Genomic DNA, 15,191 nt, shown 5'->3' on the forward strand with positions numbered 1-15,191 from the left:
CACAGTCCTAGATTTGGCCATTAAAATTCTTTTTGATAAGTGAATAATTTGATATATATATATATATATTACAATCCTCTCCAGTTGCCATTTCTCCTTTCTGCTGGCACGTTTCAAAAAGGTGGTATCTTTTCATTTCAGTCTTTACAGAAAAATACTGCACTGCTAACCATGTGGATAAACTTCCTGGTCCTAGGGACTGGGTCCAGATTCTTCAGGATCAAATTAAACTGGCAAGAAGACGATTAAAAAGAGGCTCAGGTATGTATAAAAATATGAGGAACAACGTGTGAGTGTAAGATTAAAAGCTTAGAGCCTTGCTATCCACAGAAGTGTGTTGTACTTGTTCACTTTATGAAAATTGGACCTCTAACACTTTGGCAGGTTTTTATGTAGTGTTTCCTTAGGTTTGGTATGGTAGCAAGTTTAGGAGCTGTCTTGGCAGACAAGTTAACTTTGCATCTTTCTCTAACTCCTTTCCATTAGCACCCAAACCCTTCTTCCCAGAAGTCTAAGTCCTAAACTAGCTGATCTATCCAGGGTTGCAAGTAGAAGTTTTATAATTCCGTCTTTTTTGGTCTGACAAACCACTCACTGCAATGTTAAGACATAACCCAGCTGACCTTTTTTCTAAACTATGTGTCTGGAAGGATAGATGAGTCTTCTCAAATTCCTTGTGAAAGAATCAGCATCACTATAGCAGAAAAACCACCCACCCACCCTGGTTGTGCCAGCAAGGTTCTGCAATACGTGAGAGGCAGCTTGCCAACAGTGAGTAACAGGTAATCTAGGCAGGCTTTTGCAGCAAAGCTGCTCAACTTGGGCTGGGATAACCTGGATGCTTGGGGCTGGGACCAGCCTTCAGTGGAGCTCAGCACTAAGCTTTCAGCTCCAGCCACGAACAACAACGTGCAGTCTCAAAATCCCCAGTAGAGTTCTGGGAGAGCAGTATCATGATTGAGAGACATGTAATTATCTTATAAACCATAACTAGTCTCCTTTCCGTCTTCATGCCTCCAATCCTAGAAGGGGCTTTCTTCCTACAAGGCTTCACTTACTCTTCCTCACCCTGCTGTTTCCCTAAGACTGTCTCAGGGTTGTATTTCTTGCCCTTCTCTCCCTCAGCGCATCTGACACTGTTGTCTGAGGCAGGTCACTTGTGCCAACCTCATTAAACACGGTCCTTCACTGTTGCTGTATTTAGCTGCCTGCCTTTTCCCCTCTTCCCTGCTGCCCATCACCACAATTAAGAGCCTGTTAGCCTCTGTGGGCTGATGGGTGGGGAACCCAATGGCTCCACAGGGGATGCTCACCCCGTGGTCCCTCGTGGTGAGTGAGACCACAGGAAATGTCCTCTCCAGCTCCCTGTCTCACAGAGCCACTATTTTCTGTCCAAAGCTGCATCTCTGAAACACACACTTAGGCTGGCATCTGAAATCATTCTCCACAACGTTATTAATGCCAGGAGGGAAAAGCATAAGACTGAGGAAAATGAGAAACACCCAGAGACAGAAATAACACAGGGGGAGGAAAAAAGTGCAGATTATTCAGTAGCATAAGCTTCCCTGGGTAGAGAAGCAAACCAGCACTGGCCTTAAAAAAGGTTTCTTGTGTGTGTTGGGGGAGGGAGGACAGAGGGATACAAGATAATCTTGTTAAAGGCAGTGTCAGATTACTGGTGCTGTACAACAGGATTGCTTTCTACCCCTTCCAAGGCTGCCTGTCACCCCCCAGGACAGGAGGGTGGAAGTGGGATGTCAGGCTTCAATAAGGTGAAGGGTGCAGTGCAGGATGTGGTAAGCAAAGGGTCCTTGGGCTGTCTGCAGACGATCCCTCAGGAAAGAGGATTGACCTAATTTTGTTTTGATTTTTATTTTCTTTCATCCTTTTTTATTTGCTTTTCTTCGTGCCTCTGCAGGATGTTAATTAAAATGACAATGACATTCAGCTTTTGCCTTTCAAATGGGGCCACCTCCATCTCTGGTCCATGCTCAGGATGGGAGATTCTAAGCAGAGGATATTGTCTCTAAGCTAGCAAGACTGAAGGAAAATATGTGAAGCTGAGTATAGTGTGACAGAATCAGATAGGCTCCACTGTCTCTGCCTGCAAAGGGAAGGTAACTTGTTCACCTGTACGTGGGTGAGTAGTGAGCAGCAATGTACCTGGCAACCTCTCAGGTTTACTTGCTGAAAGAAACCTACACAATCCCTAGATTGGTAGAAAAGCTCTTTTTTTTGTGTTGTTTAGTTTACTGGCCAATCCCTGAAGCGCCATGATTTCTCTTCGACTTGCAGCCACAGGGAGACATGCTCATTTCAGTGTAGCAGAAGTGACTGAACACACCACTTGGCCATCTGCACCCTTCCGTCCACTGCCACCTCCACTGGTGGCTTAAGTTTACCCAACCTGACCTTGCACTGAGGCAAAGGAGATGTTTCCAAGGCCTTTGTGACAGCAAAACACTAGATCTGAGCAGAGAGGCAGGAGCAGACAACTGGTTGCAGTAACGTCCTCATCTTGTTGAAGTAAGATTTGTTAGTATTTTTATGTTAAAACTGTGAGCTTCTGATTTGAGTAATCTAATGCTGATGAGGCGACAGATCCATCCAGTCCCATATTTTGTGTCCACAGATGGCTGTTAGCAGAAGCCGGTGGAGGTCTATAGGACTAGTTGAAATGTTTGCTAGCCTAATCTTTCAGCCCTCAGCAGCTTTATCCTGATGTAAAACTGCACTATTTAAGTATTCATTTTGAAATCATGCCAAAATTGTGTGTAACTTACAGAGACCAAAACAGGAGGGGAGGGCAGGCATGGAGGGAGGGTTGACCTAGGAGAAGCTGTTCCAGGGCTCTGTGTTGCAAAACTTAGCTTTTAGGAATCTTAAAACTGTGGGAATTGCAGCCACCGGGATGTGGGATTCATCACTCTTCTGGCTGAGCTGTTGAGTTCTTCCAGGCTGCCTGTGGGTGGTGGAGCAGGGGCTGAGCCTTCCTGAGTGAGTGTCCTCATGTGCACACTCACAGATCATTCCCTTTCACTTTTATCTCTGCTTGCTCACTGAAACATGAGCTGAACCTGTAGGTATAGACTAAGGTGCCCAAAGAACAGATCTGAGCCAGCATTAATCTTCACCCAAGACTTTCTGAGCCAGTGTGTCTCACTGCTGCTTGATCACACTTATTTATCTACATCAGTTCCTGGTTTGCCATAATGCACAGGCTTTATATGGAGAAAGCTTAAGATGATCCATTTATTTTACAGAAGCCACAAGACAACTTTTTAGTCAGCACTATGTTGAGCTAAATTTTAACAGCAGACGTATTTAAGAGAGGAGGGGCAGGCTTTTCATCCTGCTTGCCTTCCCCTGAGCCATCCAGTACATCCTCTGATTACTTTTTCATTTCAAACCAGACAGTAAGACACTGCATTCATGAGCAGACCTGTCCACTTTATCCTGTGAAACATTATTTCAGTCTGAAAACGTAAATCCTGCCCTAGCTTTCAAGGATAATTTCAGAGAATCCCAGCAAATGAATGGGGTAGATCTGCTTTTTGTACCCCTTTCTATAGGGTGTACTCCCATGAGTGTTTCCAAATTAAATGAAATCATGATCACTGGATCATAGATGCTGCCCAACTTCAACCTTATTTACGTGTTTGGCTCATCTCCTAGAATTAGGGACTGAAAAAGGTCCCTACTTGGAAAGCTAATCAAAAAAAAAAAACTACTTAAAAATTCTGCTTTCTAGAAAATAGTTCCCCTGTGTAGATTTTGAAAGGTTGTTATCCTAAGCCAAATAAAAATTCATTTAAGTTCTGAATCAGTGACAATATTTTTCATAGCTGGAAATACTCTTTTTTTTTTAATTTATTTATTTTACTTTGGCTTTTTCTTAGTTCTTTTAGATTATTGCCTGAGATCTGAGACCTGAGTAGAGTTTTTTTTTATTTGTTAGATCTGAGAATAAAGCTGTCACTGCCATTAAATTTTTATTGGCCTTGTTCAGTCTTTTCAAAATTTCACAAGTTGGCTGTCACAAAGGGGAGAAGAGACTGCGAGGTTAATGTTACAAGCAGATGTTATGATTAAAATTAAAGAGTATGATAATATTGTTCAGCCTTGACTACTGGTCCCACGTCATGCCAACAGCACAGTGCACTGTAGCTTCGTAGTGCCAGGTCTGTCTTCTCCCAGGAAAGGAGCTGAACAGTTTTGGTGGATGGGATGGGATGCAAAATGACCCTGGAAAGGAAGAAGTCAAAGGATGAGGCAGGTGGATAGGTTTCCTCTCTAAAGCAGCATGAATTACAATGCAAAGTGCCTTTTAAGAGGGATCTTAAAACGGGTGAAATCAGAAGGAACTGACTGGCTGTTCCTGTCACTTCTGTGCCAGACACAGCATTCCAGCCTTTTCATTACTAAACTCTCCATCCATTAATAAGCAGCAGGTCAGGGGCCACACATCTGCCACAGTAAGTTCTTCCTCCCTTTTTATGTTTTGAAGAGCCCATGAGCCTTTATTCCGTAGCAGCTGTCCATGGTGAGACAGGAAAGCTGATGCTGTGTGGGTAATACGTAATAACAATATGTAAATAATCACATGGTGGAATTCTTGGGGCTGTCCTGTGCAGACCCGGGAGTTGGACTTGGATGGTCCTTATGGGCCCCTTCCAACTCAGGATATTCTATGATTTTATTCTAATACTGCCGGAGTTACACAGGGTAGGAGCTGTTCATGCAAAGTGATTACCTTGTGCATTACCTGGAAACTTTGGATTGCCCTACTCCTTCAAGGAAAACATGGCACTGTTAGAAAACATGCTGAAAGTTTTCAGACAGTATTAGTTAAATAAATTACATGCTGTGGCACTTCATTCTTGAATTGTTGTTTAAAATTAGCACCTTGTTGCAGTGTAAAGTAGTGGGAAAGAAGGGGAAAAAAAGAGTTTACTTTTTTCTTGGAAATATGCCTTTTCTCCCATGTCCTTGTTCAAACTACTGCTTCCATTGTTTTACATGAGCTTGGGGTTTTTTTTTCTTTCTATTTCTCTTCTAATTCCCTGGTTTGTGCTTTTGGCACAATATCTACATGCTGCACGAGATCAGCAATATACACAGGGCCAAGGAAGGATGTAGGATGAAGTCCAGCATGTGGTACAGTGTGTTTATGACCAGTATTTTAGATAAAAACAGCGATATTGAAATGAGTAACTGCTGTATTCAACTCCCCAGCCCTGGGCACACATCTACGTCTGTCCAAGGAGCAAAGCAGCAAGTCTACTCTTAAGAGGCAAACCTGTGCGTCAGAAGCTACGCAGTTTGGGGGGAATCTAAGGAAACAACTACCAGGGAGGTTTTGCAAGAGCTACTGAACTCTGTCTAAGCAAAGGACAGACAAGAGGCTCTGAATTCCCACAGTAGGATCTATTCCTGCTTGCCTTGTCTTGCAAGCTGGCTCAAGACAAGTGAGGTTTGGCTGACAGTCTGTGGGTGCGGTTGTCAAAGGCAAACCTTCTTTCCTGCTTGGAATGACATGTGAGAAGCTGGTGTTTTATATCCATGTTTGGAGGTCAAGGTGTTTGTCATTCCTTTGTGTCGTACTTCACCTGGAGCTGCAGTTACACATCTAGTTTGATAAAACAAATTCTGGCAGCTGCTGAGAAGAGTGAGTAGCTCCCTGGGCATCTGCTGTGCTCCCACTCCCTTTCTGGCTCTGGCACAGGCATTCCTGTGGCCATGTTGTCAGTTTTTAACTGGATCTGGTCTTGGTGACTGTTTAAACATTTGTGCTGGCATGAGGAACGAGACTGGAACAATTGGTAGAGAGCTGAACCTCATCTATCAGATACCAGATTAAAATGGCCAGGTATCTTCTGGTTCTGCAAAGCTGGAGACTCGAGTCTTTATCTTCTGAAAGCAAGGTAGTTCCTCACTCCTATTTGTTTCTTTCTGTATTACTGCCTTCCTCTGAGTTCAGTGTTAGCCAGGTGTAAGAGCAGTCAGGCAGAAAGGTGACCACATCTCTAGTCCTACCTCAGGTGTCGCTGCAGAGATTTCCAGAAGAGCTGTCGCTTGAGTGGGCAGCCTTTGTTGGCACCAACCCTGATATTCACAGAGGGAAGGCTCTCCAGTCCACTGCCAGCACTCAGATCCGGCTTCCCCCATTTTCATAGCTTAGGTCCTTTTAACCCAAGGGGCCAGATACAGCTTTGTCTCTTGCATGTTGAGTTGCTGTGCCACAGAATCAGCTGGTGCCGGTAGTTCTTCACAACATAGCTAGAAGTTGGCCTCAGGCTGACACTCCAGATTTTTTAAGATGTGTATATCCTGCTGGCTGATTCTCAGCTGCTTGTTGCACCGTGCTGTCTCCTCCCTTGCACATCCAGTCCTTCTATCACTGAGAGTCTGGTCCACATTCAAACCAGCTCTTCCCATTTAGTGAGCCACCCATCCCTTCCAAAATTCAGCGTTTTCACAGGGAGCTGTACTGAATTTGTTTCTACCTAGCGTGCCACCTTCTCACAAAAAGCAAAAAACAGGCATGGATTCAAGGCATGGAGTCGCAGGTCTCTGCCGTGAACTTGTCAGGGCTCTGCATTTAAACCTCCTTCTGTGGGAGGAAAGCTGCTTAATGCTAGAGTTCCTAGTTTGTTTATGTTTTCTTTAGTTAATTAATTTTGCAGAACTGAGTAGAGACCATACAACTAAAAAGTAAACTAACATCCAGGCACATGGGAGACACAGCAGCCTCTTGGTCCAGGGGTGGATTGCCAAGGATTGATGAATTACATTAGGAAACTGGTGTAGACTAGGATCTGGATTAGTTCTTACAATGTCATCATAAAGGCAACAACTCAACATCCTCACGTGCAGAACCATGGTAAAGATGACCAGGACACTTATCTAATTAGTTTCAAGTGGGAGCTGAATTGAGTTGCTCAGGACATCTGCAGCGGTGGTCAGATTTGATCCCTATGGATATTGTGCAGTGAATGGATGTGAGTAGATGTATATCCACCACACTGACCATGTATAGTGTAATTGATAAGTTTAAACTAAAAGAGGATTGATTTAGATTAGACACGAGGAAGAAGATTTTACAGTGAGGGTGGTAAAACACTGGAGCAGGTTGCCCAGAGAGATGAGAGATGTGCCATGCCTGGAAACATTAAAGTTCAGATTGGACAGGGCTCTGAGCAACCTGATCTAGTTCAAGCTGCCCCTGCTCATTGCAGAGGAGTTGGACTGTGTGACCTTTAAGGTCTCTTCCAACCCAAACCATTCTATGATTCACTAATAATGGGCTTGTCCTTTACGACCTCACCTAGTTTGCTGAAGATCTCGCTGTGCTATGAAGGCCTTAAATATCATGCTGCAGTGCAAAAGACAAAGGTAGTAGGATTTTGGATAGGGCTTGCGTGGGTTAGGCACCAATTTCCTATTACACACCTATGACTTACTCAGAGTTCACATGCACCATCCTGGTACTACAGCCTGACAAGTCCCTGCACATCTGCTGAGCGCAATGAGCTATCTTTATGCATACCCTTGCCCTCTGGCAAATGGGAGATGAACAAATTAGGCTTTTAGCCTTCCTTCACCGTGGGCCAAATTAAGTCAAATGGTCTTGCGTAAGCCGTGGGTTGAAAGCACGTGTGTGTACATACACAGTAATTGCCTGCATGGTTACGTGCCTCTTTTAATTACACTGGGCACCCACCTGTGTCTTTGAAGACATTTTGCCCTAGTAAATCTGGCCCCTGCAAAATGAGCCTGCTTGTGGCCACAGGAAGTCTGGGTGCAGAAATGGGGGTGTTCAGGCTTTCCCTGCAGGCATGGGGTGACGACAGCGGTCGGAGGGTGGAGTTCCAGCCTGGGAGGCTCTTCCTCCAAGGTACCGCTGGGGGGTTTTCTTGTGACTTTATCAAACAATCGCAACTCCTTTTATCATACAGATACCCTGAAACCTTAAAAAGAGCAAGTGTTGCTCCATCCCATTGCTGGCAAAACTGCTTCTTAATACCGACCTCCCTCTTCTGAGTTTGCATTTTTATTATATGACCTTTTCCTCCAAGCGGTGAGTTTTTAACTGAGTACTTGCAAATTGCAGCTGAGGAAAGCAGATAGAAAATGCAAAATCACTCTACAGTCTGTAGCTTTTTAATCGCATTCCCCTATTCAGTGAAAGTAATGAGATTTCTTGTTTATATTTGTAATCAGCAGAGGCAACTGACTGTGATGAGAAGCCGGACATTTCTCTACTACAAACAGGTAAAATGCATTAAAATTTTTATCAGCCTCCAATATGTGTATTTGTTTATTCATGGCACAGAAGCAGTTTTCAGTAATCCTGGCTTGCCGTGTACAGCTGGGTAATTGCACACAGGACTCTCCTATCTAAAGTTTTGAGTGGCCTGTATTAAAAAACAAATGCATCAGAATCTTAACATTTTCCCCTCAGTTTCATATTCATAAAACCTCAAGGTGCATGGGAGCAGCTAAGCTAATAAGGCCAGTAAGTTACCCTTCTTATGCCAGACAGGGACTTGTGCTCATCCCTGATATTTCTGGGAGTACTTTTTATTTTTTAACAGAGTTATCAGTAGGGACAAACACAATAATTTGTAATGTGTTCAGCATCTGTTCGGTTGTCCAAGTTATTAGCAATAATATCTTGGACTCACAGAAGGATTGCAGAGATATTTATATGCTAGTTAAGTGTTGGTTTACTTATTCTTGGAAGTGCAGCCACCCTGCCTTAAAAGCTTGACAGTTGCTAAACAGCAGCTTGGCTTTGTAGCTGTGTGGACTGGGAAATAACATATTTGTGCGCTGTTGCATTTGGTGTTGAAATCAAGACAAGCCGAGACTGAAATTTGAAGCACCCTCTCATTAAAAGTCAGTCCATCTATAGGTGCCCTGATGACAGGAGCTGAGCTGCCATCCTCTGAAAATGCAGTGGGGCCAGAGTCTGGGGAGATGGTCATTTCCCTGCATTTCAGAGTCATTTCCCTGTAAATTCACTGAGATGATGCCCCTTATCCCTAAAGCCAAATTAAAAGGAGGCAAGGTCTTAAGCAGACAAATAGAGTCAAGGATTATACTGCAGTTTTATGCTATTTCTAAGGTGCAACAATGAAGAGTGGTTGGAGATGAGCGATTCCATTGCTGTGAGGAGCAGGACAGGGGTGATAACTGGGTTGCTGAGCACATGGCACAGTACCTGACAGCTGTGGGGAGGACAGACCACCAGTAACCATCACAGCATCTGTCTCTTGTGCAAGGGCTCCCTAATCCCTAATTGCCTGAGGGCTGGAGAAGGAGCTCTCACACACCGCGGCTGTGTGCAGGAGCAGCAGCTGCCAGCCGTGGAGCGCTGTCGGAGCACGTGCAGTTACTAAGGAGTAGGACCAGCGGAGCAGTTGGGAGGACAAGCAGCTTTAGTCTGGTTCTGGCATGGTCCCAGCGGGGGCTGGGAGCACGCGCTGCCTGGGATCTGCCGCGCTGCTTTCCTGGCCAGCCGCTGAATAATATTTCAGGGTGAGCTCCTGATAATGGATGCAGGAAGCTCTGGCTTGAAAGGTCTCTTCCAAGTGACATCCTGTTCGTTTCTTTTATCAGGGAGGGAAGCAATTCCGCTGCGAGAGGACCCTCATAAAGGTTGCTAATGCGACGCAGTGTTATCTTTTCATCGCTCTGGTAATCACATTAAGGAGCAGAAGTAGCGGTTTGCTGCGCGTTTCTTTGAGCGCGGCTTCTGTAGTTACTACTTGTGTCGCTCATCAGGGGTGGAAATGAGGGTGCTGAGAGGGTTGTAGTAGAGAAGGCGACACCCTTTCCTCTCCACAGCAGATCACCATTGTGGTATGCTTGCTTGTGCACCTTTGAGCATTCATGCATGCAGTTTCTCAGCTGGAGCACTTGTTTGTGATTCGTACTACTCCATAGTACCCATGGAAGAATGCCTAAATAAACCACACTGCAGATTGCACTGGGGGGGAAGTGATGCTCACAGGCTGTAAGCCAAGTGTTTGACTCACACCCATTATTATATGTGTGCAAGTGCCTCTTTATAGTACATACCCCTGTCATATCATACTGTTGTTGGAAGCAAAATATCTAAAGTGATATACAGACAGTATAATGACAGTAATTATTATGAATCAAAATACAGATGCTTTCTATCAAGGAATAGCAAAAGAGGTGGGATATGACTGTTACAGAGGTCTTTCCGTGTTTTAGTACAGCTAGTTTTATAAAGAAGTGTTACTGACAGATTCTTTAAAGAAAAATTCATTCAGGTGTCTTCTCTGTTTAGCTTGAAAAATCTTCAGGGAAAAGGCTCTCTGACTGTGTGTTTGTACAGTGCCTGGTGCAATGGGCCTTGGTTGCAGATAAATCATGGACTCAGGAAAAATTTCTTCTCTGAAAGGGTTTTCCAGCATTGGAACAGGGTGCCCAGGGAAGCAGTGGAGTCACTGCCCCTGGAGGGATTTAAAAGGCATGTAGGTGTGCCACTCGGAGGCATGGTTATTGGTGGGCTTGGCAGTGCTGGGTTAATGATTGGACTTGATGATCTTGAGGGTCTTTTCCAACCTAAATGATCCAGTCATCAGTGGTTAACCTGGTGTGTTGGTACAATAAAACCAGAGTGAATTGGGTTGCTTGAGGGGATCTTGCAGGAGACTGGATGGGGAGAAAAGATAAAAGCTACCTGTGAATGGTTGCTGTCTCGATCTTCTGTAACTGAAAAGACTTGTGAAGGAAAAGCACCCTAGAGAGAATTATTTGAATCAATGGCAAATGTTGGTGACAAAAAAAATGGAAAAAATCAGATACCTTTAATCTGCGTTTCTGGCTCTGTCAGTCCTGCCTATGGCACTGGTGGCATGAAGACGAAGATCTGGATATATGTGGAACAGAGATGCTGAAATGCCTCAATCAACACAGTTTTGGATCACACCCTCTGGCTGAGACTTCATTTGGGACACCTCAGTGAGAGGTGTGGTTGCTCTCAGCTCTCTTCATTATTGGTGGGAAGAGGACTGCTTCCAAAGGGAGGGGAGGGTCAGCTCCAGTTGCATTTGGAGGTGTCTCTCCTTTGGTGCCAGCAGGACCGGGCTCTGAGCGCAGTTCGCTGGTGCAGGTGCACACAGCCTGGTTTGAACCAGCTCCCTCTGAGCCCACAATTAGCAAAGTCCTGGGCTCTGAGGAGATCAGGGGGTGTTTTGTTTTCAGAACTCTCTTTTGGAACTCAAAAGCCTGGTAAAAAATGGAGATGGTATATCCTCATAAAACCGAGGAAGACACTTTTTCCCAATTATATTTTAGCACTTCAGAGCAGAAATGATGCTCGCATTGTAAAATCACCCTCCACACTAAGAGGGCCTTGGCTTTAAAGGCTGTTGATTGAAGGATGTTTAAAGTAAATTGCAAAAACTGTGGCAGTTAAACTTGCTGAGAACTTCGGTCCTTTGACAAATAAATCTCAAGAAAATACTGGAAAAATTTTCTGTAACAAATGTTATCAAAGCTCAGGTCTTGCAGAGTTCCAGCTTTTGCACCTACCAAAAGCTGAAGGCTGCATCCAGACCTGAGCTGAGACAGAACAGACAACTCCAGGGGTAATTATTGCAGGCTAAATGGGAAGAGTGAGTAGTTTCCTGGTGATACAGGATACCTAGAAGGTGTGAGATAGATCTTTATCAGGATGACAATGTGGCAGCTTTTAGAATCTTTCTGTCTAATTTGGTATTGCAAAAAGGCTCATCTTATTTTGGTCTGCAGTTTCTGTGAAGGATCTGAATTTTGTATTTGAAAAGGAAGGCATAACCCATAAGTTCTGCATGTGGAAGCAAATGTAAGCCAGCTGAAACACCCTTTTCTTGAATCCTTATCTCAAAAATTCAATTTGAAAGATATAGGCAGATATAGGACCATGAGGGAGCCCTCCTTGGACCACAGCTGAGCTGAGAGTTTGTGTAGTTTCTCCACGCTGGGGTTAATTTCAAGATGAGAAAGAATTTTGATATCCCTAAAGGAAGCTGAAACACTAACATCCCAATCCTCAGGTCTAGGGGTGATACAGCTTTGTGAAAAGATGAGAGCAATCTCTTGGTAAAGAAACAGATGATAAGAAAACAGCAACAATCCAATTCTATACAGGTTGTCTCCTTTTCTCTTGAAATACAATATCAAGAAAACGAAACTTGGAGGCGAAAAAAAGAAAAACCCTTTTTGAAACCTTAAATATAAATCCTTTATTGTAATATAAATCTTTATCCTTTCAATGTGTGATTGTATGAGTCTTTGCTTTTCATTGGGGTGTATTTGCCTCTCAGGCTGATTGATGTCTGTCTTCTATTTGCCCTGTGTTCTTAGCGCTCTTGTCGTAATTCTTCTGTCCATCTTTTCATTGTTCTGTTTAGAAAAAGCATATTCTTAAAGTGCTTTAAAAAAGATGGGATATAATCATACTGTGCACCTTTTATATATATATATTAAAAAATATATATATATATGTATTCTCCCATATGCATTTAAACTGCTGTGGAGTGTTTGGGGTTTTTTTTCCAAATAAGATCTCGAAGTACGTAGTCCAGGTTTAAAATTCATGTGGTGCTTTTTTCACTTCTTCAGAACCATAACTTCAAAGGGGTGAGCATCACAGTGCAGTTTGTGCCAGAGCCTAGTGCAGCGCTGAAATGGGCTGCACTGTGTGTTGTGTGAAAAACTTCGCTGGCAAATTTTGTATTCAAAAAAATCTATTTAATTTGCTTTTATTTAGCCAATTGAGCTCTACTCTAAATGGAACTCAGCAGCCGCTGCCTGTGTGCACACCAGCAGTTCAGCCCCATCACAAAATTAAAGTTAAAACTCAAATACGTAATTTCCATAATTCTAAAATATCAACTTTTTTGTTGCAAATTACTGATATGTTAAATTTTTATGGGTGTTTAACCTATTTCTTCAAACTCTTTCTCCCTCCAGGTAACCTTTTTGACACCACAACAGATCATCTGCTAGATGCAAACCCAGATTTTTCAGTCTGAATTTCACATCAGTGTTCTTAGCGGATAGAAACACCCTCTCCTGTCAATAACATTCTCGCAAGCTCGGCATGAGAACTTCAGCATACTGGAGGATATGGACATCCATACAGTTTTCCTTACAAGTTTGTGTTGTTTCCATGCGTTTTCCGTGTAAAACTGCCAGATTGCTTCACTGTTCTCCATCTTAATTAAAGGTGATTTCCCTCCATATCCAATGCATTACTGAATTAGCGGGGTATCCACTCTGAAGTCGTTCTCTTGCCTTTGTTTTTCCTCCATGATTGTATTTTTCCACATGATTGTATGCTTGCCAGCAGTGTTTCATCTTAAGCCACGCAGAAGTGGTGACTCTTCCTGCCCCCAGGGACCAGGGTAGCATCTCTCTCCATCATGAACCCTGGGGGCTCGATGAGCACTTGATTTGCCGAAGCTCTTTGCTTCTGCAGACCCACTTTTCCTTTCCTGGCTGCTGCGGTACCAATGACCAGTCATACACAGCTGTGATTAAAAAGTCCTTGCTGGATTTAGGTGGAAATAAAGCCAGATTCCTCCTAGCAGTCTCCTAGTTACAGCAAGGAGAAGCTATTCCTCAATTTCCCCTACATGGTCCTTGTGCAGTGGCTCTCGAGCATCTTTGTAGAGCAGATTGCTGGAGGTGGTCATTCTCCCCTCACTGTTCCCCCCAGCTTGCCCTACCACCTCAATCTCAAAATGTGTTAATTTTTCAATTTCCAGGAAGCGAGTCTGCTCACTGTGATTTTTCAGCCACTTCCCTTGGTGACAATATTCACCTGTTTTTTTAAAAAAAAGTCACCTTTCGACTGGCACTGTGTTGATATCTCAGCAGCTGAGTGAATCGATCAAGAAATTGCACTACCCTCTTAGACATGGAAAGGGTCGGTCCTTTCAGGTCAGGGCTGAGGTAAAACTGTACACAGCCCTCCATGCGAACCTTCACTTCTGCACCTTTCATCAGCACTAAATTCACTTTAAAAATGTTGGGAAAAAATCTAGACAGTCTTGCCTGCAACACCTGTCGATCACCAGGTAGTTTGAGCATGTTTGCTGGAATTCGATGGACAAGCGCGCTAGAGCCTTTACCATTGTGTTTCCTTTCCCTGTGTGTATCTTAGGTACATTTGTTTTTTTGGAAACTATTTGGCCTTTTGAGTGTCTCAACAGAAGTGCTATTACAAAGTGGGATGGTTTTCAAAATACTTAATCTTTTTTTTTTTTAACAACCCTAAAGCTCGTTTCTCGGATGTTGTAGAATACCCACAAATAACACTGAAACCAACGGGAACGGTTTGTTCTCTTGGCACCTGAGAAACCAGGCTCCCAGCCCTTCCCCACCCACCTTCCATGGACTTTTAGGAATGACCATATTCTCTCTGAAACTGTGGAATAGATTGAATGTGCACTGCAAACCTTAAATTTTGAGTCTTTCCTTCCTTCGTGGCTTGGAATTGCCTGCTTTGGGCAGGGGGCTCCAGTCCGTCGTGTCCGTATCGTAACCCTTCAGCAAGGAAATCAGCATTTTGTAAATTTGGAAGATTGCATTTGTGTTTACTTACTGTGACTACTGTTCAGACTTTCTTCAGAAATCTTTTTATAGGGTTTATTAGAGAGAAGGAAAAAAAAATCATTCCATATTTAGGTAAAAATGTCTCAATCTTCTGTATATATGTTTTATTAATATGTAAATATTTAGATATTTTTAAATTACTATGTTCTTAATAAAGCGACAAGGGACTAGTTGTGAAATGGTGTATAACATTGTGTTGTGTTGCCGATCTCTGGGAAATCCTCTTTGTCAGTTCAGAAAAGAAAACCTACAATAAATAACTTTAATTGCATGTGCGTTCCTGTGTTCTGTGCTGGATTCACATATTTTAGAGGAATTATCTGGCAATTAGTGGACTACACAGGGAAAAGTCTAGGAAAACCTTAAAAGTTTCCACCACAGTGCTGTTTTTCCAGCTGGCTCAGCCGGAAACCATGCTCCCTGCCAATCACAACAGCATCTATATCCAAACACATAATAACTCTTGAGTATTAAGTACAGATATGCTTGAAGTCTAATTTTACTTGAATTAGGTGCCTTTGTGATCTGCACTTAAAAGGTTAAGCTCTGCT

At 43.3% G+C, this 15,191-nt stretch overlaps 1 protein-coding gene across 7 annotated transcripts in view; it reads left to right on the top strand.

The window, feature by feature from the left end:
- BEND7 (BEN domain containing 7) overlaps nt 1-14,915 on the top strand; it is a 46,886-nt gene extending 31,971 nt beyond the window's left edge. For 3 of the 7 annotated variants that reach the window (XR_005565365.1, XM_039386106.1, XM_027722505.2), the window contains 3 exons: nt 142-261; nt 8,224-8,274; nt 12,994-14,915. Coding sequence is in view for 6 of the 7 variants with exons in the window: in XM_039386106.1 (XP_039242040.1) it covers nt 142-261; nt 8,224-8,274; nt 12,994-13,055 (233 nt within the window). In the remaining variant the exon portion in view is untranslated. The other 4 variants (XM_039386104.1, XM_039386117.1, XM_039386109.1 and 1 more) reach the window with 3 other exon arrangements.
- Nucleotides 14,916-15,191: the final 276 nt, after the last annotated feature.

The sequence above is a fragment of the Pipra filicauda genome, unplaced genomic scaffold, assembly GCF_003945595.2.
Source record: "Pipra filicauda isolate LSUMZ 115617 unplaced genomic scaffold, ASM394559v2 scaffold119_size3216105_pilon, whole genome shotgun sequence".
NCBI classification, from domain to species: domain Eukaryota; kingdom Metazoa; phylum Chordata; class Aves; order Passeriformes; family Pipridae; genus Pipra; species Pipra filicauda.